The 23834-nt window shown below is 36.2% G+C and overlaps 6 protein-coding genes and 1 long non-coding RNA gene across 11 annotated transcripts; 4 read left to right on the forward strand and 3 right to left on the reverse strand.

The window, feature by feature from the left end:
- LOC104768068 (zinc finger BED domain-containing protein RICESLEEPER 3-like) lies at nucleotides 52-2367 on the forward strand. The gene is made up of 7 exons (XM_019240969.1): nucleotides 52-440; nucleotides 561-1125; nucleotides 1292-1353; nucleotides 1426-1431; nucleotides 1496-1559; nucleotides 1878-2205; nucleotides 2288-2367. The coding sequence occupies exons 1-7, from the start codon at nucleotides 52-54 to the stop codon at nucleotides 2365-2367; spliced, it is 1494 nt and encodes a 497-aa protein (XP_019096514.1).
- Nucleotides 4295-5271, forward strand: LOC104766875 (uncharacterized protein At4g04775-like). The gene is made up of 2 exons (XM_010490843.2): nucleotides 4295-4767; nucleotides 4841-5271. Exons 1-2 carry the CDS (start codon nucleotides 4606-4608, stop codon nucleotides 5114-5116), a joined length of 438 nt encoding a protein of 145 aa, XP_010489145.1. The 5' UTR covers nucleotides 4295-4605; the 3' UTR covers nucleotides 5117-5271.
- Nucleotides 5237-7712, reverse strand: LOC104766878. 2 transcript variants are annotated; one of them, XR_002036755.1, is made up of 3 exons: nucleotides 6518-7712; nucleotides 5407-6434; nucleotides 5237-5320 (listed from the first exon to the last, which is right to left on the reverse strand). XR_002036755.1 is itself a non-coding variant. In XM_010490850.2 (2 exons), exons 1-2 carry the CDS (start codon nucleotides 7049-7051, stop codon nucleotides 5574-5576), a joined length of 1395 nt encoding a protein of 464 aa, XP_010489152.1. In that variant the 5' UTR covers nucleotides 7052-7712; the 3' UTR covers nucleotides 5357-5573. The 2 variants fall into 2 exon arrangements, 1 of the variants encoding a protein (XP_010489152.1); XM_010490850.2 differs by lacking the exon at nucleotides 5237-5320 and having other exon boundaries at nucleotides 5357-6434.
- On the forward strand, nucleotides 7913-13627 carry LOC104766877 (pollen-specific protein SF21). Of its 4 annotated transcripts, none has more exons than XM_010490847.2 (10): nucleotides 7913-8264; nucleotides 9030-9129; nucleotides 9218-9315; nucleotides 9423-9511; nucleotides 12282-12342; nucleotides 12444-12530; nucleotides 12642-12719; nucleotides 12800-12856; nucleotides 12952-13143; nucleotides 13248-13627. In XM_010490847.2, the coding sequence occupies exons 1-10, from the start codon at nucleotides 8205-8207 to the stop codon at nucleotides 13467-13469; spliced, it is 1044 nt and encodes a 347-aa protein (XP_010489149.1). In that variant the 5' UTR covers nucleotides 7913-8204; the 3' UTR covers nucleotides 13470-13627. The 4 variants fall into 4 exon arrangements, with proteins under 4 accessions (XP_010489149.1, XP_019097074.1, XP_010489148.1 ...); XM_019241529.1 differs by lacking the exon at nucleotides 7913-8264 and adding an exon at nucleotides 8862-8931; XM_010490846.2 differs by lacking the exons at nucleotides 7913-8264; nucleotides 9030-9129; nucleotides 9218-9315; nucleotides 9423-9511 and adding exons at nucleotides 10583-10931; nucleotides 11697-11796; nucleotides 11885-11982; nucleotides 12090-12178.
- Nucleotides 13678-18423, reverse strand: LOC104766876 (K(+) efflux antiporter 4-like). Its single transcript, XM_010490844.2, has 20 exons — nucleotides 18003-18423; nucleotides 17618-17661; nucleotides 17442-17506; nucleotides 17257-17320; nucleotides 17091-17152; nucleotides 16907-16982; nucleotides 16685-16759; nucleotides 16471-16542; nucleotides 16295-16378; nucleotides 16115-16183; nucleotides 15807-15884; nucleotides 15564-15652; nucleotides 15349-15445; nucleotides 15216-15269; nucleotides 15020-15115; nucleotides 14717-14905; nucleotides 14548-14625; nucleotides 14331-14375; nucleotides 14094-14183; nucleotides 13678-14017 (listed from the first exon to the last, which is right to left on the reverse strand). The coding sequence occupies exons 1-20, from the start codon at nucleotides 18280-18282 to the stop codon at nucleotides 13934-13936; spliced, it is 1791 nt and encodes a 596-aa protein (XP_010489146.1). The 5' UTR covers nucleotides 18283-18423; the 3' UTR covers nucleotides 13678-13933.
- LOC104766879 (1-aminocyclopropane-1-carboxylate oxidase 1) lies at nucleotides 21196-22628 on the forward strand. Its single transcript, XM_010490852.2, has 3 exons — nucleotides 21196-21479; nucleotides 21569-21789; nucleotides 21890-22628. Exons 1-3 carry the CDS (start codon nucleotides 21354-21356, stop codon nucleotides 22473-22475), a joined length of 933 nt encoding a protein of 310 aa, XP_010489154.1. The 5' UTR covers nucleotides 21196-21353; the 3' UTR covers nucleotides 22476-22628.
- Nucleotides 22517-23811, reverse strand: LOC109131051. Its single transcript, XR_002036783.1, has 2 exons — nucleotides 22835-23811; nucleotides 22517-22633 (listed from the first exon to the last, which is right to left on the reverse strand). It is a non-coding gene; the product is annotated as an uncharacterized LOC109131051 (long non-coding RNA).

Genomic DNA, 23834 nt, shown 5'->3' on the forward strand with positions numbered 1-23834 from the left:
TCAGAAGCAAGGTTGCAAGCTAGGAAGATAGATCATATGGTTTTTCGGGAAATGATAGCAAAATGTATCATTCAGCATGATCTCCCATTTGCTTATGTTGAGTATGAGAGAGTAAGATCGATTTGGAAGTACTTGAATGAAGATGTGAAATTTATCAGCAGAAACACAGCGGCAGCCGATGTTTACAACTTTTATGAAAATGAAGCAGAGAATTCAAAGCGAGAATTAGCTAATCTTCCTGGAAGGATTAGTCTCACTTCTGATTTATGGTCTACAATCACGCAGGAGGGATACATGTGTTTAACAGCACATTACATTGACAAGAATTGGAAGCTGAACAACAAAATTCTAGCATTTTGTGCTGTACCACCTCCACATACATGTACACACTTAGCTATGGAGATGCTTGAGAAACTGAAGGAATGGGGGATTGAAAAAAAGTGTTCTCACTTACTTTAGACAATGCTACTAACAACGATACAATGCACGAGATGGTGAAAAATCAGCTTCTGTTGCGAAACGATTTGTTGTGTAATTGGTAATTCGTTGGAAAAAATCAGAAAGAGTATCAAGTATGTTCAAAGATCAGAACACCGGGAGGTACTATTTGCAAAATGTGTGGAATATGTTGGTATAAAGCATAAAGCTGGTTTGTTGTTGGATGTGCAAACAAGATGGAACTCAACATACAAGATGCTTGATAGGGCTCTCAAGTATAGAACTGCATTTGCTAATCTCAAAGTTATTGATGGGAAAAACTATAAGTTTTTTCATACAGAAGATAAATGGAAACGACTCAATAGTCTGTGTGATTTGTTGGAGCCGTTTGATCATGTTACTACTCTTATTTCAGGTTCAACATATCCAACTTCCAACTTATACTTCATGCAAGTTTGGAAGATCAATAATTGGTTGACAGTGAATGAGTTTAGTGAAGATGAAGTTATTAGGATCATAATTGTACCCATGAAGGAGAAGTTTGATAAGTACTGGGAAGAAGTAAGTGATCTATTTGCAATGACTACAGTGCTTGATCCAAGGTTGAAGCTAACACTTGCAAACTATTGTTTTGGTAAACTTGATAAAAGTTCTTGTCAACAGAAGATTGAACACTTGAAAAATAAAGTAACTATTTTGTTTGAATCATATAAGAAAAAGTTAGTTTTTGCATCACAATCTCTAGAAACACGTGAAACAGATTACCACAGAGATGACAATAAGGACAAAGAGGAAACTTCAGCAATTACGATGTAAGCACTCCTAAATTCTCTGTTGGTATAAAAAACTGCAGGTTCTGGTTTTGAATAAGTATTCAGTCTCTGTCTCAGGTTCTGGTTTTATAAAAAACTGCAGGTTCTAATAAGTTTTGAACAATTCTAGTTTCAGTCTCTGTTTTTATAAATTCTAGTTTTTCAAAAATTGCAGGTTCTGGTTTTTAAAACCTGCAGGTTTTTAGTTTTTAAGTTTCAAGTTCTGGTTTTATAAAAAACTGCAGGTTTTGGCCCGATTTGAATTGCAGGTTTTGGTATTTCAAGTTCTGGTTTTATAATAAACTGCAGGTTCTAGTTTTGAACAAGTGTTCATTCTCTGTTTCAGGTTCTGTTTTTATAAAAAGCTGCAGGTTCTGATAAGTTTTGAACAAATCTAGTTTCAATCGCTGTTTTTATAAGTTCTAGTTTTTCAAAAAATTCCAGGTTCTGGTTTTTTAAAACCTGCAGGTTTTAATTTTTTAAGTTTCAAGTTCTGGTTTTATAAAAAAACTGCAGGTTTTGGTATTTTGAATTGCAGGTTTTTGTATTTCAAGTTCTGGTTTTATAAAAAATTGCAGTTTTGGTTTTAAAGTTTCAGTTTCTTAATTCTTATTGTTTCTTATGCAGGATTTCTTAGCCTTTCGAAAGGAGACTGTTGTTGCTAGTGGAAAGATGTCCTTACAAATGTATCTTGATGAACCAGCAATAAACATGAAGAATTTTGAGAGTTTAGATATTCTAAAGTATTGGAAAGATAACTCTCAGCGCTATGAAGAATTGGCTTCCATGGCTTGTGATCTTCTTAGTATTCCTATCACAACAATAGCCTCTGAATCCTCCTTTAGCATTGGAGCTAGAGTTTCGAACAAGTATAGAAGTTGTCTTCTCCCAAAAAATGTTCAAGCATTAATATGCAGTCGCAATTGGTTAAAAGGTTTTGAAGCATATGAAAATGGTAAGCAAATGTGTTTCATAAGTTTTCAATTTTACAATCTTAGATAGTGTATTAACTTGTTTTTTATTTTTGAAATCTGTAGAGGAGGAGAAAGGATTAATTGGTGAAGATGAGGCATTACCTTCTTTCCAATCGATTGTTGATGAAGAAGAAACAACTTAAGTTCCAGTTTGAAATTATTTCTGGGTTTCAGTTTAGTACTTCAGTTTTAGATTTTAGTTTGTGACATTGAGTTTTAGTTTTGTTTCAGTCTTTGAAGTCTTTGAGTTTAAAGTTTAGCTTTGGTTCCATTGTTTCAGATTTTGTATGTTTCAGATTTTAAGTGTTTGAGTTTTAAGTTCAGCTTTGGTTTTGGTTTTAAACTACTACACTCTGCAGGTCTCAGTTCTTTTAAAAACTGCAGGTTATGTTTTTTTTAAAAACTGCAGGTTTTTGGTTATATTTTTCATGTTTAGTTTGAGAATCGTTTTTCAGGTTTGTTTGAGTTTGAATGTTTCAGATTCATGTTCAATGTATGATGGACATGGTTAATCTGTTTTAGCAAGTAACATATCTAAAATGATAGTACATTGAAACTATAATGCCCGCGGCTGGTCCGCATACTCAATGGTCTTTGCAGGACGGGTTCGGACATTGGTTTATCTGTCCGCGGTCATAGCGGGTGACCCGCTGCGGTCTAAAGGAAGATGCAGTCCATCGCGGGTCTATCCAGGCGGATGCGGGTATGCCCGTTTGACAGCTCTAGCTCTAACCCTCCGTCGAAGGTGAGAAAAGTCAACCCTCTACCTCCTCAATACAACTTTACGCCGGCGACTCAAAATGTGAACATATTACTGTTGTGGTGAACTTTTGGTTATTAAAAATGTGAATTTTAGGTTTCTCTTTGATTAGAAATTCGAATTATAAAACAAAACAAAACAATTATGGTTTTAATCACTATAGTCGTTAAACCAGTCATTAAATCTAGCTTAAAGTCGTCGTAACATAGTCGTCAAATAGTCACCCAATAGTAGCTACGTAGTCGCATAATTTAACGACGCAATCACAACTATTCTCAAACTAATCGTAAATTACTTCTGTTCACATTTTATTAATCGTAACATTGTCATTAAATAGTCGTAAAAATTAACAACAAACTTACAACTACTTTTACGACGAATTTACCGACTATGTTAGGACTGAATTTCCATACCGACTATCGATTTACGACAACAGTTATTAGTCGTAACTTAGTCGTTATGTATGAAGTGGCGACTATTTAGTTACTATTAGTGCAGTCGTAAATCGCTTGTTTTCTTGTAGTGGCATGAAATGAAATGGGATGTGTCATGTGTGCTTCGTCGGGTCATGGTCATGGTTCATCCTCGTTGGGCTGACTTTCGTATGACTTTTAAAAAAGAAGTTTTTGAGAAACAAGCAAAAATGCATAACTTTGTAAAAGAAGTTTCACTGTTACTTAAATTCAAATTTCGACTCATAAATAAAGTTACCTTAGGCATTCGTAAAAGAAATCCATCTTGAATAAAATAAATAATAGTATATTTTAACAAAATAAAAAGAAATAAATAACAGTATTCAAAAAGAAATATTTAAGAGAGCTCTAGCCGAGGTATATAACTCAAATTCCCAACTGTGACTAAAGGAACTGTAACGTTATGCCAATCGTGAACGATTTTATGTTCAACCGAATTGTAAGAAAGAAAGAATGTGAAAGATTGAATCTAAAATAAAAGTTGTAGAAGACACCCTATATATTTTTTGTATCATGTTAAAATTTCTTTACATAAATATAGATCAATAGTGGAAAAAAATATAAGATTGCAAAGTTATTAATCTAACATAACTTAAAATTTTATTAGTAAACTGATAATTTTTTCTTACTCTTTTTTTTTGTTGGGCTCGAAAATTTGACAAAATCTCATATAATAAAACTAATCTCTATTACATAAAATTATGTTTAGGATGAATAAAGGGAACTATGAAGATATGAGTCATATGACCAATCAGAACTTTTAAAAGACAAAACTTCTACTGAATAAATAATAAAGGGTTGCCGCATTATTCCCCCCTCTACTCTCACCATTCTCACTTTTCCAACACAAACTTTTAGCCTTTGAAAATAACAACACAAAAAAGTTAATTCTTAATTTAGCTACATGAACTTATGTTTTTATCCTAATTCATATACCTCCAATTGAAATCGATAATCCCAGCTGCTAAACCCGATCAAACCACAAAATCGCGCTTAACCCAATCACAATCACGTTTACCCGTTTAATCCAAATAACCCGACAAATAAGACGACATCGTTTCTCTTCTTCTTCTTCTTCTTCTTCTTCTTCTTCTTCTTATTCGACAAAAACATGATTTGGGGATTTAGGGTTTATCTTTCTAATAATCATGAGCGACTCATCGAGTTCATACCGTTCAGCACATCGATTTTCCCCTCCAGAAATTCCGACAAGTTGCAGGTGCTGGTGTGGTCAAGAGACCATCACATTCACATCAAAGACAAAGGAAAACCCATACCGTATATTCTATAGATGCTCGATTGCATTGAAGGTGATAATTTGATATTTAATTTAATTGTTCATTGTTATGAGATGGGGGTTAAAGTAAATTTTTTGTTAAATAGAGATCGAATGAGGAGCATTTATTCAAATGGGTTGATGAGGCATTGGTAGAAGAAATTCAGAAGGTCAATGGGAAGCTTAAGAGAATTGAAAAGGATCTGAGTGACTTGAGGATAAATGTGATTCAAAATTTGGATCTCCAAAAGGAAATGTTGAAGAAGCTTGAGGAAAATATGGTTAAGAAGATTGAAGATAAGATGGCTAGTTCAGCTTTGAAGACAATTGGTATTGTTGTTGTAATAGGAGGTGAACTTGTATGGCTATGGGGAAGAATCTAGTTGTTGTATCATGTTTATGTAGTCTAAGTAAGCTTTGAAGACAAATGATGGTTATGCTTTTGTTTTCATCATAATCTAGTTGTTGTATCATGTTGAGACAATCTATATCAGTTTGCTTTTGGTTTGTGAGGAGAAGACAAATGATGGTTATGATTTCTTACTCTTCTTTTTACTCTTCTTTTTCTTAGATGAAGATCCACCTTGCTGAGAAACAATCAACAATCAGTAAAGAGAACCATTATACATTTGGAAACAGATCCAAAATATCAACAACCTGAGAGAAAACATACCTCAGCAAACAGAGTTATTTCCATATTCTTCTTACTCTTCTTCCTAGGCTTCTTCTCCCTTGGAAATTTTTTACATCCAGCGGCATTATGTCCTGCTTCACCACATAATTTGCAGTGCATTGTTCTTCCTTTCCGTCCTAATTTAAGAACCACATGTCCATCTTTTTCTACTTTTTCTTCTTGGGTGACTCGAGTGGACTCTTGATCCGATTATAATTCTTCTTCTGCCCTTTCTTTCTTCCTGGTGGATTTGGTTCTGGAGGTGCGGTTATTAAAACGTAATCATTGGTCATCCAATAACGTTGCCCTCTAACTGGACTTGGCGCTGTATCATACTGTTCTTTCCACACTTGAGTACTAAACATTGGAACTACAAAATCTTCCACATCCTTACCGATATCCATTATTGCTGCATAGACATGTTCACATGGAATCCCTGTGATTTGCCACTTGCAGCATGAGCAATCCCATAATTTAGTAGTCAAATTCACAGAGTTTGAGTTCCCATCAACCCAAACCTCAAACTGCCCATGTGTCCCTTTGGTGACTTCACATCTCAAAGCATCTTCTTCCTCCTCAGCCAGAATATCTGAAACATACTCAAATATATTTTTCTTCCATCTGCCAATCTTTGCCTTTCTCTTACTTATTCTTGTCATTGCTTGTCTTCGTATTGTTTCCATCATAGGAACCAATGATTTTGCTCTAGCTTTGACAACTGTTGCATTAAACGATTCTGTTGCATTGTTGTCCACATCTTCACAAAAATTGCCGAGAATGAAAAATGCTCTACACCAAGACTTTGGGTTCTCCTTCATGACATCTTCATACAAAGATATATTATAAGCTCTTAACATTGCCAAGTTAGTCTTGTATTCTTCATAGCTATAACTCCAAGCTAAGTTCCATACATGCTTCTTCAATAAATCCTTATTTGCATGTTTCTTCTTCAAGTTTTCTACTATATGCTTCACACAAGGTCTGTGTTCAGCATTTGGCAATGCTGTTTTAACTGCACTAAACAATCCCTACCAAAAAAAAAACAGAAGCTAATAGTCATAAACTATAAGTCAAACTAACACAAACTAGATTATAAAGAAATAATGTTTACCTTGCATCGATCTGATATAATAACATAAGCAGTGCCATCTTTGAGATTCAAGTCAACCTTCAGCTGATTTAGAAACCAAAGCCAATTGTCTCTATTCTCAGTTTGAACCGTTGCCCAAGCTATGGGGTAAATCTGGTTGTTTGCATCATGAGCAATAGCGGTGAAAAGACAACCTTTAACTGCATGCTTCAAGAAGGTTCCATCTATCCCAATGAGTGATCTGCAAAAGTAGAATGCATTCTTCATTGCTGCAAGACACACATATATCCGATTGAAGACATGATTTCCAACACCATCAGTTATAGTATCAACAATGGCAGTAGATCCCGGGTTGGAGCTTATGATTTCAGCAACATATCCTCGGAGGTGAGCGAATTGCTGATCATATTCATCTTTTAACCACTTGAGTGCTATAAGTCTTCCGGTCTGACATTGTCCAATAGTACTAGATATTTTCCATTGCTCCTTGATATGCCTTTGAATGTCTAGAGGCATGTACTTAGGTTGCATCCTCAGTTTGTCCATAAACAACATTGCAATCACTGGTCTTTTAAGGAGCTTGCATTTTCCATTAGGAGTACATGTATGCTCTAAACATACAGTCTTCACAATCACAAAAGTCTAGTATTATCGTATGAGCAATAGACCTTCCAGCAGCAGTTCTTCTTCCCAGCACACTTAAACTCTAATTTCTCCTTCTCCCACCTGGTTTGTTTCAGATTTGCTATATTCCTCAATGCATAATGTAACACAACTTCTTTGAATTCAAAACCGGTGAAGAATGTTCTTCCAATAGCTAACCTATCATTTGTTGTTCCCAACCTAATTTTCCTGTCTCTTGTAATAACAGGATCCTCATCCTCATCCGAAGTATCTGGGATGGAATTGCGACTAATCTTACACTCATCAACCCAATTTCCTACAGCTTCCTCTACCTCAAACTCATACCTTTCTGTTTTGTCTTCTTCAGGTTTATGTTTGAATTTCTCACTTTGCTTGTCACTATCAAGATCTGGAATTTCAAAATCGGGATCATCCGGCTCATGTTGATGAGAAACTGACTCGATGATTGCCATTGACATCGATATTGATAACACAGAAATCCCCAAATCTCAGAGATTGAGAAGAAGAACCCTCAAATAAGAAATTTTGATAATGCGGGAATAATGCGGGGAATAATGGTGAGAGTAGAGAGGGGAATAATGCGGCAACCCAATAATAAACGAAAAAAGAAACTAAAGTGAATAAATAAATACACTGAGAAAATGATTAGGGAATTATAGAAACGGCGCCGTTTTGAAGATCGGTGCAAATCCAAAAAAAAACAAAGAAAAAAGAAGTAAAGAGTCATCGGCGTCGGTGGGAAGTGATTTTGATTAACCAACCGCTGGGCCATTAAAAGGGCAAACGCGGCTTTGCTTATAAAAGACACAGACACAGACATCGAGACAGAGAGAGAGATATAGTGGTCCATTCCATTGAAGAAGAAGACAAAGTGAAAGCCTAAAAGAGCCGTTGAAGCGTACAATCTAAAGCAATAATAATAAGCCACAAGAGAAAGCTCAAGACTTTGATTGTTGTGTTGTTATCTTCCAATTTCAATTTCAAGATATATATATATAGAGAGAGAGAGAGAGAGAAAGAGCAAGAGCAAGAAAAAGCGCAGTCTTGAGGGGTTTCACAGGCTATGGTGGGTTTAAACGACGACGTCTCAGTCGACATTGAAGAGATCTACAATGGTGGCAAGGTTTGTTTACTCATTGACCTACCAAATTTACTTCCTTTCTCCCATTACTGTACCTGTGTCTTACTCTAAAGTTTGATACTTTTTGTGGTAAGTAGAACCGTCACATTTCGTTTTCTCTCTTCTGGGTTTTTAGCATCTATACTCAGTGGGCAATTGAATTGAAATTAGCCATTGTTCCTTGATTTCTTGAATCTTTTAGTAACTCTAGCTTCAGTTTCTTGATTGGAATCAAAATTTGTCATATCGTGTTCTTGATTTTAGTTTTGTACAAGTTGGGAGATTACTTCATTGATACTTAAAAAAGTTGTTTCACTTTGTCTTATGGATGACGACCCTTTGAATTTTTCATCTGAAATCTACAAGTTGGGTGTTACTTTTAATTTTGATTCTTTCATAAGAGATTCCGTTGAAAAATGTTATCCTTTTTTTGCTCCATGATTGATATATAATGTCTGACTTTTTTAAGCCATAAGTTATCTCTTGTGCTGATTTTTCTGAGTCTTGCACATGGGAGAATCTCTTCAGGACCTTAATTTTTTTTCTTGTCTGGAACAAAGTTGGAATGTTCCTTTTCTTAGCTGTATATGATTCAGAGAAAAACAAAAATAAAGAAAATATATATATTCTGGTTTGTAAATGTTGAGCTGAAACTGGATGAAGGCTAATGGTGTGCATATTAAAATCGAGCCTGTGGCATTGTTTCTTTTTTCTGTAAACTTGGATATAGACTGACTCATTTCTTGCTCATTTTCTTATCTTTTGCAGGAGCATCATATCAAAACTTGCCATGGTTCGGTTTCAGTTGTAGTTTATGGCGATCAAGAAAAACCAGCACTGATCACTTATCCAGATGTAGCACTAAACTGTAAGAGTTGGGAATATGCACTTAGTTCATGATTTGTTTTCACTTGATAATCTGACTTTTGATTCTTGTGTGTATTTATGTCTGCTAGATTTGTCGTGTTTCCAAGGATTGTTTCTCTGCCCTGAAGCAGTCTCCTTACTGCTCCATAATTTCTGCATTTACCATATTAGTCCCCCAGGGCATGAGGTTTGCAAAATTGATTGTCTTGAAACAATTCATTAGTTTCTTTGTAACTACTTTGCTGTTTGCTCACGTTGTGTTGGGTTCCATCGTATCCACAAGAGCTTTTGCAGTTTGGAGCTGCTCCAGTTTGTTCCAATGATCCGTCGCCTTCTGTTGAAGACCTCGCAGACCAGATTCTTGAAGTATTGAACTTCTTTAGGTAAAATTTATTCATGTTTCGGCTAACTCTCACTCTAACTTTGGGCTATCGTAACAAGAATAGTTCCGCTATTATCCTCTGAATATCTATATGTCTCTTGCAGCCTAGAGGCAGTAATGNAGATATTTTCCATTGCTCCTTGATATGCCTTTGAATGTCTAGAGGCATGTACTTAGGTTGCATCCTCAGTTTGTCCATAAACAACATTGCAATCACTGGTCTTTTAAGGAGCTTGCATTTTCCATTAGGAGTACATGTATGCTCTAAACATACAGTCTTCACAATCACAAAAGTCTAGTATTATCGTATGAGCAATAGACCTTCCAGCAGCAGTTCTTCTTCCCAGCACACTTAAACTCTAATTTCTCCTTCTCCCACCTGGTTTGTTTCAGATTTGCTATATTCCTCAATGCATAATGTAACACAACTTCTTTGAATTCAAAACCGGTGAAGAATGTTCTTCCAATAGCTAACCTATCATTTGTTGTTCCCAACCTAATTTTCCTGTCTCTTGTAATAACAGGATCCTCATCCTCATCCGAAGTATCTGGGATGGAATTGCGACTAATCTTACACTCATCAACCCAATTTCCTACAGCTTCCTCTACCTCAAACTCATACCTTTCTGTTTTGTCTTCTTCAGGTTTATGTTTGAATTTCTCACTTTGCTTGTCACTATCAAGATCTGGAATTTCAAAATCGGGATCATCCGGCTCATGTTGATGAGAAACTGACTCGATGATTGCCATTGACATCGATATTGATAACACAGAAATCCCCAAATCTCAGAGATTGAGAAGAAGAACCCTCAAATAAGAAATTTTGATAATGCGGGAATAATGCGGGGAATAATGGTGAGAGTAGAGAGGGGAATAATGCGGCAACCCAATAATAAACGAAAAAAGAAACTAAAGTGAATAAATAAATACACTGAGAAAATGATTAGGGAATTATAGAAACGGCGCCGTTTTGAAGATCGGTGCAAATCCAAAAAAAAACAAAGAAAAAAGAAGTAAAGAGTCATCGGCGTCGGTGGGAAGTGATTTTGATTAACCAACCGCTGGGCCATTAAAAGGGCAAACGCGGCTTTGCTTATAAAAGACACAGACACAGACATCGAGACAGAGAGAGAGATATAGTGGTCCATTCCATTGAAGAAGAAGACAAAGTGAAAGCCTAAAAGAGCCGTTGAAGCGTACAATCTAAAGCAATAATAATAAGCCACAAGAGAAAGCTCAAGACTTTGATTGTTGTGTTGTTATCTTCCAATTTCAATTTCAAGATATATATATATAGAGAGAGAGAGAGAGAGAAAGAGCAAGAGCAAGAAAAAGCGCAGTCTTGAGGGGTTTCACAGGCTATGGTGGGTTTAAACGACGACGTCTCAGTCGACATTGAAGAGATCTACAATGGTGGCAAGGTTTGTTTACTCATTGACCTACCAAATTTACTTCCTTTCTCCCATTACTGTACCTGTGTCTTACTCTAAAGTTTGATACTTTTTGTGGTAAGTAGAACCGTCACATTTCGTTTTCTCTCTTCTGGGTTTTTAGCATCTATACTCAGTGGGCAATTGAATTGAAATTAGCCATTGTTCCTTGATTTCTTGAATCTTTTAGTAACTCTAGCTTCAGTTTCTTGATTGGAATCAAAATTTGTCATATCGTGTTCTTGATTTTAGTTTTGTACAAGTTGGGAGATTACTTCATTGATACTTAAAAAAGTTGTTTCACTTTGTCTTATGGATGACGACCCTTTGAATTTTTCATCTGAAATCTACAAGTTGGGTGTTACTTTTAATTTTGATTCTTTCATAAGAGATTCCGTTGAAAAATGTTATCCTTTTTTTGCTCCATGATTGATATATAATGTCTGACTTTTTTAAGCCATAAGTTATCTCTTGTGCTGATTTTTCTGAGTCTTGCACATGGGAGAATCTCTTCAGGACCTTAATTTTTTTTCTTGTCTGGAACAAAGTTGGAATGTTCCTTTTCTTAGCTGTATATGATTCAGAGAAAAACAAAAATAAAGAAAATATATATATTCTGGTTTGTAAATGTTGAGCTGAAACTGGATGAAGGCTAATGGTGTGCATATTAAAATCGAGCCTGTGGCATTGTTTCTTTTTTCTGTAAACTTGGATATAGACTGACTCATTTCTTGCTCATTTTCTTATCTTTTGCAGGAGCATCATATCAAAACTTGCCATGGTTCGGTTTCAGTTGTAGTTTATGGCGATCAAGAAAAACCAGCACTGATCACTTATCCAGATGTAGCACTAAACTGTAAGAGTTGGGAATATGCACTTAGTTCATGATTTGTTTTCACTTGATAATCTGACTTTTGATTCTTGTGTGTATTTATGTCTGCTAGATTTGTCGTGTTTCCAAGGATTGTTTCTCTGCCCTGAAGCAGTCTCCTTACTGCTCCATAATTTCTGCATTTACCATATTAGTCCCCCAGGGCATGAGGTTTGCAAAATTGATTGTCTTGAAACAATTCATTAGTTTCTTTGTAACTACTTTGCTGTTTGCTCACGTTGTGTTGGGTTCCATCGTATCCACAAGAGCTTTTGCAGTTTGGAGCTGCTCCAGTTTGTTCCAATGATCCGTCGCCTTCTGTTGAAGACCTCGCAGACCAGATTCTTGAAGTATTGAACTTCTTTAGGTAAAATTTATTCATGTTTCGGCTAACTCTCACTCTAACTTTGGGCTATCGTAACAAGAATAGTTCCGCTATTATCCTCTGAATATCTATATGTCTCTTGCAGCCTAGAGGCAGTAATGTGCATGGGGATCACTGCTGGTGCCTACATCCTTTCCTTGTTTGCTGTATGTACTCATTGAGACCTTTTGAGGATTTATGTGTAGCTATATTCTCAGAAGTTCATACAATATCTCATTACTTATCAGTGATTGTTTTATGGTTGCAGATTAAACATAAAGACCGAGTTTTGGGTTTGATTCTTATATCACCTCTATGCAAAGCGCCCTCATGGTCTGAATGGTTTTATTACAAGGTTTATTTTTCTTCACTTCCCATCATAGTTTATATGACTGTACAAAAGGGGAGTATCACACACTTTTTTCGCATCCAGACTAATAAGCCTATGTTAAAAATTATTATGCAGGTAGTGTCAAACTTGTTGTATTACTATGGCATGTCTGGGCTGTTAAAAGATATTTTCCTCCAACGGTACTTCAGTAAGGTAATCTTTCTGGTGATTCCTTGGTGGAAACCGGCATAGACTCAATAGTTATCGATTAATCTTGTTTTTAATCGCAACAGGAAGCTCGTGGTAGCTCTGAAGTTCCAGAGCGGGATGTGGTACATGAATGCAGAAGAGTGAGTGCTAAACCTAGTAGTAGTTTCCAGATGATTTAACAGCTTTTCATCACCTTGGTAATAACGTTGTTGTATAATATGATATAATTATACAGCTGCTAGGTGAAAGACACAGGAGTAGTCTTATGCGGTTTCTGGAAGCAGTTAACAGGAGACATGACCTAACTGATGGATTGAGAAGTTTGAAATGCCGTACACTCATATTTGTTGGCGACCAATCTCCCTTCCACTCTGAAACTCTACACATGGTGACCGCATTGGACAGAAAATACAGTGCCTTGGTTGAGGTATGCGGTTTAACGTAAAAAATGTTGTGGTAGCTCTTAGCTTCTCTCCGTGAAGATTCAGGCTCTAAGATTCTTGAAACATGTATTTTTGTCTTAAATTGCAGGTGCAAGCTTGTGGATCAATGGTGACAGAAGAGCAACCACATGCGATGTTGATACCAATGGAGTTCTTTTTCATGGGGTTTGGATTGTATCGGCCTGGTCGGGTTAGCGATAGCCCCCGTAGTCCACTCAGTCCGTCATGTATTTCACCAGAGCTTCTTTCTCCAGAGAGTCTTGGTATAAAGCTAAAGCCAATAAAAACTCGGGTTCCCACGAAATGTTAAAGAAGAAACACACATTGATTCATTGTATTTTTCCTCTCATATTTGGTGTATCAATTCAAATATTCTTTTATTAAATCTGTGTTTGTACTTCGTAGATTAGCTCAAAAACTCTATGTATAAGAGATAGTTTTAACTTTGTATGACTACAATACGCTGAAGATGTTTCTTATTTTGTTTTTCAGAACGCATAAGAATAAAGAAAACAAACTAAAAAATAACCTCTTCCTACCTTCTTTACTCGAGAAAAAAGAATCCCAAAACATTAAACAAAAAAAAATGGAAGTGAAGTTACAAGTCTCTGTAATTATCTTCGTGTAGAGATTTTTATACAGGGTTCCTCTTGGGGTTTCTTCTGATATCTCAATGCATCTATACATTTCGGAAGCTCCCATTCATTGCCTTTGCCTAGCTTGAGACCAAATGTGGCTTGGTGTTTGCGTGTTATGCTGAACATCATCAAAACTTCAAGAGTCGTGAAGAGAACCTTGAATCATCAGAGATATACGCTTTGCACTCTCCGAGTGATACAACTCTCCTTTGAAACCAATCTGTAAAGATATTAATGTTCAAAATCTACGTTTTGAGCCAAATCCATAGAGAAACAGATAGATGACTTGGAGTTACCTCGGTTGAGCTGTCGGGAGAGAACCACCGTAAGAGGACTCCTAAATGTACAACGGCTGGTATCAACTTGAATAGCAATGGCGTTGTTACCTGTTATATAATTTAACTTAGAATACTAACTACACAATATTGATTCAAGTATGAGAAATCTACTGCTATTCATTGATAATCAACTTCCGTGTCAATATTCATTTTGCAATTGAACTGGACCAATGCGCAAAAGAAATAGACACGTACCAGGCTCAAGGCTGTTGTTCCAAGAAGCAGGAGGTACAGTTTGCTCTGCAAATAAACACAAAGCTCTTCATTACTATCACTCCACAGTCCACCCAAAGCAAATAATGAGAAAGCTATTATATGGTCATATACGGTCTGGAAGATATACGCTTAACATATTTACTAATGAAGCATTGAATTTATCAAAGAAGCAGTTTTTTTATTGCTTATTGCTTACCTCAATTAGGTGAAGGTTAGATGCTCGACTTAGCAGAACAAAAGCAAATTCCCCAATCTGTGCAAGGGACATTCCAACCTATAGAAAAGAAAAGAAAAGTGTGAGGCCTCTTTCCACAAAAGTTTTGAATAATGTGAAAGCGGGAAAAAATGAAGGGTTCACTTCTTACAAGTACTGCAGTTTTATTATTATATCCAAAGACTTTAACAACGATCGCAACTACCACGGTCTTTATCACTATCACAAGTAACACAGCTGCTAACAGAATGTCAACATGGTTCCACAAGAAGTGCATATGTATCAGCATGCCGATACTAGCAAGGAATAGCGCTGCAAAAAAATTGCGGATGGGTTCCACCTGTAAGGAGATAGAAGCGATCAGAACAGGTCTATTGGTAAAATCTTTGTACAATGGGCCATAGAAAAAGGGCAGAGACCCTCTCGTTCGAAAAAGTTAATCTCGAATTCCTACCTGCTCAAGAGTATGCTGAGCGAGATCAGTTGTAGAGATCATCACTCCTGCCGCAAAGGAACCCAACTCAAGACTTAGACCTAGCTTGTCACTACACTGAAGAAGCCAAAACGATACTGGATTTAAGAACTGACAAGTTGAGAGTCACCCATGTGCAAGCAGCCAATAGAAAGAAGAACAAAGGGATCAGACTAACCCAAGCGACAAGCAAGCAAAATGCTACAGCGGCCAACTGATAGAGCTCGTTAGTCTGTCAAAGATTGAAGAACGCTTAAGATGATAAACATTTCAAAGACGAAAACAGAAGCAAGTAAAAAAATTGTGTATACCTGAGAAGAGAGACTTGTCATAAGTTTTAGAAACCAAGGTACCCAGGTACGGGACAATACAAACAAAGCACCCAAAAAAGCAATCAAAATAGCCAACCTGGAAAGAAATCACCACCCGGTCACAAACTTGGTTTTATTAAACCTAACAAGTGAACAATGGAAGCAGGGTATTGTTGATATTTTCACAGAAATTCCTGGAAGAAAAAAATACATACGATTTAGCCATAGACAACACTCCTTGAAGGACACCAGATGTGCCACCAAGAACTGGCAGGAGAGCAAACAGCAAGCCCACAGCACAATCCTGGTTATTCTCGAAACAGTAAATTAAAGTTCTAATGAAAGTATTGTTGCATACAACATACTACTTGAGGTAATGCAGTGTTTAGAATAAGAGGGGGAAAAACATGCAATAATAATATTAGAGATGCTATTGTATTGAGAGTGATCTGGAATACCTGAAGAATAAGTGTTCCAACGGTTATCTGGCCATGTAGAGCACTTATGCTATTTCTTTCCATCAAAAATTTCAAAACCTGGTACAAAAATCATGGTGAGGTAATGAGAACATAAGAAGAACAATCAAGTCTTAAGAGCAATTTAGGAAAACATAACCCACACAGTAAAGAAAAGGTAAAACACAGTCGAGAGTGAGCACAAGGGAAATATTATAGCAGAGTAGAACAAGGTCAAAATATTTATTTACATGCAAGGCGCTCACTACCACAAAAGTATGCAAAAGTACACAAAGGAAATTAGAATATACCACTGCTGTTGATGACATCGAAAGAAATGCTCCTACGAAAATTCCTTCTGTTAGTTTACCGCCACATAACTGCAGTGAAGAAACAGCCAAGTCAACCGAAGGTACTCTATATTCATGATTCATACCACAAAAATCCTAATAACTCTTTCTTAACTTGATTCCTACACATTTGGAACATACCGAGGCTGTTATTCCACTCAAGCACATGAACAAAAATATCTGAAGAAGACCTCCTGGAATAGCTACAGCACGAACCACACGAAGCTGTAACCAAAAAGTACAATAACTGTCTCAAAAGTTTCAATCGATTCGAACAAAGAAACCTGACAAATATAAGTGGGTGGAAACATGCAAACCTTCGCTGCAGAAAATTCTAATCCTAAAGCAAAAAGGAGAAAGATAACACCAAACTGAGCTACTGTTTCAACCTGTGCTACACAAAAAAAATATAAATCATGTCTTTGTCAACCATTTATATAACCAGGCAATCTGGTACTCATGAAAACTTCCAAATGTACAATGAAGACAACAAAAGAGGAATTTTGAAGTACTAAAGCTGTTGTAAGCTACCTGCACCATTTCACTAACAAAGCTCAACCCACCCGGTCCAATGACAGATCCTGCCAATAGATACCCAGTAATGACCTGCCATAGAAGTAGTGTAGAAATTAATTGACGTTTGATCAGTCAAAAGCTAACAAAATCGTTTCCACAATGTTGGAAAGGTGAATAATCAGTTCTAACAAAATAATACTGAAAGTTACAAGCTTTGCAAAGGCAGTGTGTACTAACCGGTTGACCAGCACAAGCAAATGCAATTCCACCACAAGTGGCAGAAACAATGACGACGACTAAATCTGATATCAGCCTACAGATGTACCGTGTTAAGAGACGTCCCAACAAAAAAAAAACAGTAAGTTAGATACTTACAAATTGTAATCGAATGAAGAACTTTTCTTACGAATGTTATACTTACCTTAAATCTAGCTGCAGTACAGGGTACTTGGATTTTGGATTGGACATTATAAAAACGTTGTCCTGGATTAAAATTACAGCAAAGTTATTTAACGCGAATACTTCTACACATGGCTGCATGATAGATGTACATTCGTCATACCATATATAGACTATCTAAAGCTTACCTTCCTATCTATCAGTCTTGGAGTATCTTCTACGCCATTCTCGTTATCCAAATTAAAGAACGATCTAGAATAAAATCACTGTTATGTTATAGTTTTCTTTAGCCAGCGAAACAAAAGAAGACTACAGCGACTACTTGCAAGGATCAACTCCAAAGAGGGTAAAAGTAAGCATAAGGAAGACTCACTTCTCCTCCTTGGTCTTGGTTTCATTTTTCTTTGGCTTAACTCGAGCAACAGTCTCTAGAACAGCCTAATGAGCATAACAAATGGCTTAATCAAAAATAAAAGACAGAACTGAGTAGTGTGCTGATAGCAATAGGCCACAATGAAACTGGCGAAAACAAAGATTCGAACTACCAACCTGCTGATCAGCAACACTATTATTGAAGCTTCCTGGATCAGGAACTGCAAAAACAAAAACAAAAGCATTTCAGAAAAAAAAAACTGAAATGAGTATTTTAATCAAATGCTAAAAGGAAGGCCACGAGCCCTGAGAGAGAAATCTATAAACCTAGAAAGACAGAAACTTTCCAATAGATGTGAGAGCACATTGAGAGAGAGAGAGAGAGAGATAGACACTAGACCACTTATAGCTAAACCAATGGGAGATAAATCCCTAGTAGAGGAAAGATCAAAACACAAGCTGATCTCTGAAAACAAAAACCCTAGCTCTACACCAAGCGTGAGAAATTGGGAAAATGCAGAACAATGAAAGATCTAGTAGAGAGAGGGAGAGAGAAAGAAACCTTCGTTCTGGTCATTCTCAGGAAACTCTTTCTCAAGTGCTCGATCGATCATATCAGCGAAACTATCTTCCTTAGGTTTGGCACTCGTCGCATTGGACTCAACGAAGGTACCATTGATCTCATCACGCTTAACAACTGAGCCAGTCTCGGTATCGTCGGAGTCGGCGGAAAAAGCAAGAGAGAAGAAACTACAGATCAGAAGAAGCGTAAGAAGAAGAATAAGCCTCATCGTTTTTATCACAAAGAATTTGCTAGTGTTGTTGTTGCTACACCGCCGCATCTCAGTGATTGTGGCGCGGCGGAGCGTTAGAGATAGAAAGAGATATAGAGAGAGAGAGATCTTCGTGTGCTTATTAAAACTTCTCTCTCTCTTTCCGGTGGTTGGAGAACGAGAAAGCTGAAAGATTGAGAGAGAGAGAGAGACTGAAATTAATTTTTTTTTTTTTTTGGTTTTAATTTAGTATTTAATTAAAACATTTTTATTAATTAATTATTTTGTTACTAAGGCTCTGTTTGCGTAGGCAAATGTTAATTAGTCTTCATCGATTCTGCTTCTGGAAACAAAAAGTGTGCAATTTATTTGGTTTAGTGGTCGTAACCGAGTCTTTTATGACACGCGCCTCCGAATTGCGCGTGGTTCTACGAATGATAAACAAAAATCATTTATACAGCAAAGTAAAATAAAAAAAAAAGGTGATTTTGCTGAATTTGCACATTAAATACTTAATATAGTATTATTTTTTAATCGGGGTTGATTCATTGATTGTATATGTTTGGTCTCTTTTGGCTTCTTTAGTTTGGAGTATTTTCACCAAAATTCCCTTTCTTTTATGCTTCTTAAATCAGCCAATTTTTTGGTTTAACCCAACTTCGTTTCTGTGTATCGATTGATCTATATGACTATATGTTAAAAAAACAAAAAAAGAGATAAAAGACCTCTATTTTGGTACGATTTAGAGATTTTAATTAATATAAATTCATTTAAATGCTCATTTTTGATAAAGATGTTCATTATAGGACTTGGAAAATTCTGCAACAATTTTTGGAAAATAAAAGTTATCTATGAATGGAAAAAAAAAAGTTATCTATGAATGTGTGGAGAAAAAAAAATATATATATACTGCTTCTTTTTATAGTAACTAATGAGTGTTGTTATCATTTTTTTGTTATGAAATTTTAATTACTATGTGTCAAAGAATGTTGTTTTGTAATAATAATGTATTAATGCAACTGGATTAAAATTTTATCTTCATTAATTCATTTTAATAAGCAAAAAGACTGATAATTGCTAATTCTTAATTGGAAAAGTACATCGTAGTAAAATCAATAATTTTTTAATAATTTAAAATATTATTATAACAATAGTTATAAAATAACAGTGTTAGAATTTGTAGCTTAGCAGTTTGTACTTTGTGCTAATATCGTCAATGTATAATCATCACATGAATATAATGTAGCGAAAAAGGGAAAACACAAAAAAAAAAAACATTAGATCGAAACTATATATAATCAAAGTTTGGATATAGCATGCTTTCATATCAGTTTTTGTGAGAATTTTACTACCATTTGATTGGCGATAACTATGGAGAGACGGTGCACCGACTCATGAGAGATTGCATCAAGGCATCAACTCGGAATTATCAATCTGAAGTTCTGAACCGTCGATTGTAAGGCATGAGTCATAGATATTTGACAGTTTTTGCTATATTATATGATTTCTTTTATATAACATAATCCGCATCCTACGTTATGATCACCCACTTTAATTCCATTTAGGTTATAAGATTTCATTCTTTAAAGTTGCGTTTAAATTGACGTAAGAAAAGAGTGAAGTTGACAAAAAAAAAAGGTGAAGTACTTAAAAGTTGTATGAAGGATATATATATAGTCTTGATCGGGCAAAGACCATACTGATATAGAAAATATCTTAAAATGGAAGAGAGACTCTTGGGGAAGTAGAAGCTTCAATATAATGGAGTTATTAAAACAATAGATAAACTCTAAATAGGTCTTATGACCCTTAACGAATTCAAAAACATGAAAAATTTATACAAACGACCCTTTTAGATATCTTGACAAGATCATATACATATAAATCCTTTTTGAATAATTCCAAAATGCTAAAAGTTGAATCATTCGTTGTAAAATCACAAATACACGTACGCATGTTAAAGATAGATAAAGTCCGTGTGTTCACAAACGATTAACCATCATTTACAATTATGTAACATATCAAAAATGTAATGACGTAACATATTAACAACACCAAAACAAAAAAGATTCAATAACAGTTTGCCATATTCTTCCTCAGACTAGACAAACATGAAACAAGTTAGGTCATAGATAACTGAAAACGTCTTTCTAAATAATTAGGTCTTGGCCCATTTAAGCTCTCTAAAGGACCGCCATGGTTGAATATGCTTACACCATGCACGAGTGAAAAGGATATCTGTGTCGGTGCTGATTTTTAGACTAGACTAACATAACACAGATGATAATCCGGAATATTCGACGCTAAAAAAGAAAAGAAAATATAACATTCTTTAAACACTACTATCACAAATTCTTTATAAGAACAAAGAAGTGATAATATATGAAACTTATAAAAATATTTATTCAAAACCGAGAGCGCCCATAGGAGGGGCCAATTCTTTCGGTTAATTCCGCTTAGACCCACATTCATTTCTTTTCTATTGTCGGATGGAATATGGATGCCATCCATCAACCTTACTTTTTTTAGCCAGTAGTACTAAAATTCTGAATTATTTGGTCATATTATCATTTTGATTAGTTGTCTATATAGCTCCTCACTAAACACAACAACTTAACACATTTTTTTGTAACACTAATCACGCTGAGAAAAAAATCAGTGGAAAGAAAAACATAACAGAGACATGATAGGCTAGGTCCAGTGAATATGATATGAGTAGGGATAAGAAAGAGAAAAAAAAACACTTTCCTTGTGAAGAAGAAAGATAATTCACATTAATTAGGTTGCAAGAAAACATAATGAACTGACCCAAAAAAAACCTTAAGATATTATGAAAAATTCAAAAACTTTTGGTCACATGGTGGTTGTATGGACTGAACTTGGACTTCTCTGTAATCCCTATTGTTCATTTTACATTTCCAAAGCAGATTCTTATTCATTTTTCTAATTATTTAAATTGGTACTCAATCGAGTGAAAAGAATAGTATTGAAAGAAACTATTGTTTTTGCCTCCAAGTAGGCACCTATGCCTCCTAAGACACAATACAGAACAGTGTTTCAACTCTTCACTCCATTGCCTATATATACTCTTTTCAGATTGCATTCAACCAATCTGTGCCTGAGAACAAAATTAAGAAGAGATGGTTTTTATCAAAGAGAGAGAGATGGAGATTCCAGGTGTTGATTTTGGAGAATTGGATGGAGAGAACAGAAGCAAGACTATGTCACTTCTCGATCATGCATGTGATAAATGGGGCTTCTTCATGGTATGTTATATATCTTTATGCAAACGCCAGTGTTTTCTAAGATATACATATATCTACTGTATATCTTTAAGGAATTGGTGTATTTGCAGGTTGATAATCATGGAATTGATAAAGAGTTGATGGAGAAAGTGAAGAAGATGATTAACTCTCACTATGAGGAGCATCTGAAAGAAGAGTTTTACCAGTCAGAGATGGTCAAAGCTTTGAGTGAAGGCAAAACCTCAGATGCAGATTGGGAAAGCAGTTTCTTCATCTCCCATAAGCCAACTTCAAACATCTGCAAGATCCCAAACATTTCAGAGGAACTCAGGTAAAGTAACTAAGAAGTTAAATAGTTCCAAAGGCTTTACAGTTTTACCTGTTTGCTCATTATACTAATCAATGTGAGAGGGGCGAAACTGATATTGCAGCAAGACGATGGATGAATATGTTTCTCAACTGCACAAGTTTGCAGAGAGTCTCTCCAAGCTCATGTGCGAGAATCTTGGTCTTGACGAGGAAGACATGATGAAGGCCTTTTCTGGTTCAAAAGGTCCAGCTTTTGGGACAAAAGTGGCTAAATACCCAGAATGCCCTCGTCCTGAGCTCATGAGAGGGCTGAGAGAACACACTGACGCTGGGGGAATCATATTACTCCTGCAGGATGATCAAGTGCCTGGTCTTGAGTTCTTTAAAGATGGGAAGTGGGTTCCTATACCACCATCCAAGAACAACACCATTTTTGTCAATACCGGTGACCAAGTCGAGATACTGAGTAATGGGAGGTACAAGAGTGTTGTACACCGTGTAATGACAGTGAAGCAAGGAAGTAGACTGTCGATTGCTACGTTTTACAATCCGGCTGGTGATGCCATAATATCTCCAGCTCCGAAGCTCCTGTATCCAAGTGGCTTCCGGTTTCAAGACTACCTGAAGCTTTATTCAACCACCAAGTTTGGGGACAAAGGCCTTAGACTTGAGACCATGAAGAAAATGGAAAATGGGCATTCAGCCTAGGAAGCATCTGGACTTTTTAACGCTCCCATAAAATTCTCCCATTTTTGCTTAAAACTTGTCTTCTTCTTGTGTTTCCCTTTATAAAGAAAATAACAGCCATGTCTGATTCAGCTATACTAGTTTATTCCTGGGATGATCAGTTCACAAATGTCACCACTCTGTTCAATTCAAAAGTAAAATATTATCCTCTTATGCTCTTTTGACTACACAAGCCAATCAGAAACTTGTTTGACCTCTATCCCTACATAACATAGCTCTTATCGTTCGCGATGTTCAGTTGAATTTGTAAAGTGATTGTGCATTAAGAAGTTCAGGAAAAAAAAAACTTAAAACTCTCGAAAATTCTACACATCAATCACCTTGCAAATGAAGTTTTTGAACCAATCCTTCCTGAATGTCAGTGGGAACACCAACACCAGAACTCCTCAAGAAGCAAAATTGGAGTCTGGCTGGGGCAACCAAGCTCTTCTTCCATCACGTTCACTTGACAAGTTCCAAACCAAAACTGAAGAAGGCTCAAGCAAAGTTTTTGATCTTTTAATTAGACAATGAGCTAGTAAATTGAGGTCTCAGATGTCAACATGTAACGCAACGCAGACGCTTAATGTTACCCACAACATTCCCATCATCTTATTCCATATTCCCAGCAAATAGCGTTTCTGAATCTATACCAGCGTATACTACTGAAAACCAAGTGGGTATAGACTCAAACTCTTCTCCAATTCCATCACCAGCCCAAGCCAATAAATAAACCAGATGAGAACATAAATTTCAATCCTTAACTTTGGTTACACATTCTATCGAGCAGCTTGTGTGCAATTACCAATCCTCTGAACCAAAGCAAAAAGCGTACATCTTCGATCATTTACCCGATATTTCCCTCATCAAGCTGATGAAAAATCGCGCTCCAAAACACCTCTAACTCTAATGCTGGAAAAGAAGAAAATTTCGAACAATCGAACTCACTTTCAAATTTGCGTTCTGTCGGAAATTTCTCAGTAAAAAACAAACTAAGTCGTCACGCCACGTGGTTAGTTCCCATTGGTTGATACCTTCAGTACTTACACAGAATAGAAGAATCTTCTTCGATATAAAGCAGTAACAACGCACACAAACGCGCGTCTGTTGCACAAACTCGCTTACAGAGCCAACATAAAGTAATCTCGTGTCTCCGCGTGTCCGTCCGTCCATGTGACATGATTCCACTCCTTAAAGTTAAAACCCAAAAAGCCGGTCCGACCACCAGATTAACCCAGTTCACTTTATAACATCGCATTTAAAGTGAAAATAAAAACTGTATCCCTTTTTACCAGTTCACTTTCCATCATAAACCAAACATTCCTATTTTCTATGTTTAAT

The sequence above is a fragment of the Camelina sativa genome, chromosome 19 (genome assembly GCF_000633955.1).
Source record: "Camelina sativa cultivar DH55 chromosome 19, Cs, whole genome shotgun sequence".
In the NCBI taxonomy this organism is placed as follows: Eukaryota; Viridiplantae; Streptophyta; class Magnoliopsida; order Brassicales; family Brassicaceae; genus Camelina; species Camelina sativa.

What these genes read in the sequence shown, in the direction of transcription:
- LOC104766875 (XM_010490843.2), top strand. Translation starts at nt 4,606, where the DNA reads ATGAGCGACTCATCGAGTTCATACCGTTCAGCACATCGATTTTCCCCT. An exon ending in GATGCTCGATTGCATTGAAG is followed by an intron (nt 4,768 to 4,840) that starts GTGATAATTTGA and finishes TTTGTTAAATAG; the next exon opens with AGATCGAATGAGGAGCATTT.
- LOC104766876 (XM_010490844.2), bottom strand. Translation starts at nt 18,282, where the DNA reads ATGCGGCGGTGTAGCAACAACAACACTAGCAAATTCTTTGTGATAAAA. An exon ending in ATAGTGTTGCTGATCAGCAG is followed by an intron (nt 17,507 to 17,617) that starts GTTGGTAGTTCG and finishes TATGCTCATTAG; the next exon opens with GCTGTTCTAGAGACTGTTGC. An exon ending in GTGTTGTCTATGGCTAAATC is followed by an intron (nt 15,446 to 15,563) that starts GTATGTATTTTT and finishes ATTTCTTTCCAG; the next exon opens with GTTGGCTATTTTGATTGCTT.
- LOC104766877 (XM_010490847.2), top strand. Translation starts at nt 8,205, where the DNA reads ATGGTGGGTTTAAACGACGACGTCTCAGTCGACATTGAAGAGATCTAC. An exon ending in ACATCCTTTCCTTGTTTGCT is followed by an intron (nt 12,343 to 12,443) that starts GTATGTACTCAT and finishes TTATGGTTGCAG; the next exon opens with ATTAAACATAAAGACCGAGT. An exon ending in TCCAACGGTACTTCAGTAAG is followed by an intron (nt 12,720 to 12,799) that starts GTAATCTTTCTG and finishes TAATCGCAACAG; the next exon opens with GAAGCTCGTGGTAGCTCTGA.
- LOC104766879 (XM_010490852.2), top strand. Translation starts at nt 21,354, where the DNA reads ATGGTTTTTATCAAAGAGAGAGAGATGGAGATTCCAGGTGTTGATTTT. An exon ending in ATAAATGGGGCTTCTTCATG is followed by an intron (nt 21,480 to 21,568) that starts GTATGTTATATA and finishes GTGTATTTGCAG; the next exon opens with GTTGATAATCATGGAATTGA. An exon ending in AACATTTCAGAGGAACTCAG is followed by an intron (nt 21,790 to 21,889) that starts GTAAAGTAACTA and finishes CTGATATTGCAG; the next exon opens with CAAGACGATGGATGAATATG.
- LOC104766878 (XM_010490850.2), bottom strand. Translation starts at nt 7,051, where the DNA reads ATGTTGTTTATGGACAAACTGAGGATGCAACCTAAGTACATGCCTCTA. An exon ending in TTATATCAGATCGATGCAAG is followed by an intron (nt 6,435 to 6,517) that starts GTAAACATTATT and finishes TTTTTTTGGTAG; the next exon opens with GGATTGTTTAGTGCAGTTAA.
- LOC104768068 (XM_019240969.1), top strand. Translation starts at nt 52, where the DNA reads ATGATAGCAAAATGTATCATTCAGCATGATCTCCCATTTGCTTATGTT. An exon ending in GGTTTTATAATAAACTGCAG is followed by an intron (nt 1,560 to 1,877) that starts GTTCTAGTTTTG and finishes TTTCTTATGCAG; the next exon opens with GATTTCTTAGCCTTTCGAAA. An exon ending in TTTTGAAGCATATGAAAATG is followed by an intron (nt 2,206 to 2,287) that starts GTAAGCAAATGT and finishes TGAAATCTGTAG; the next exon opens with AGGAGGAGAAAGGATTAATT.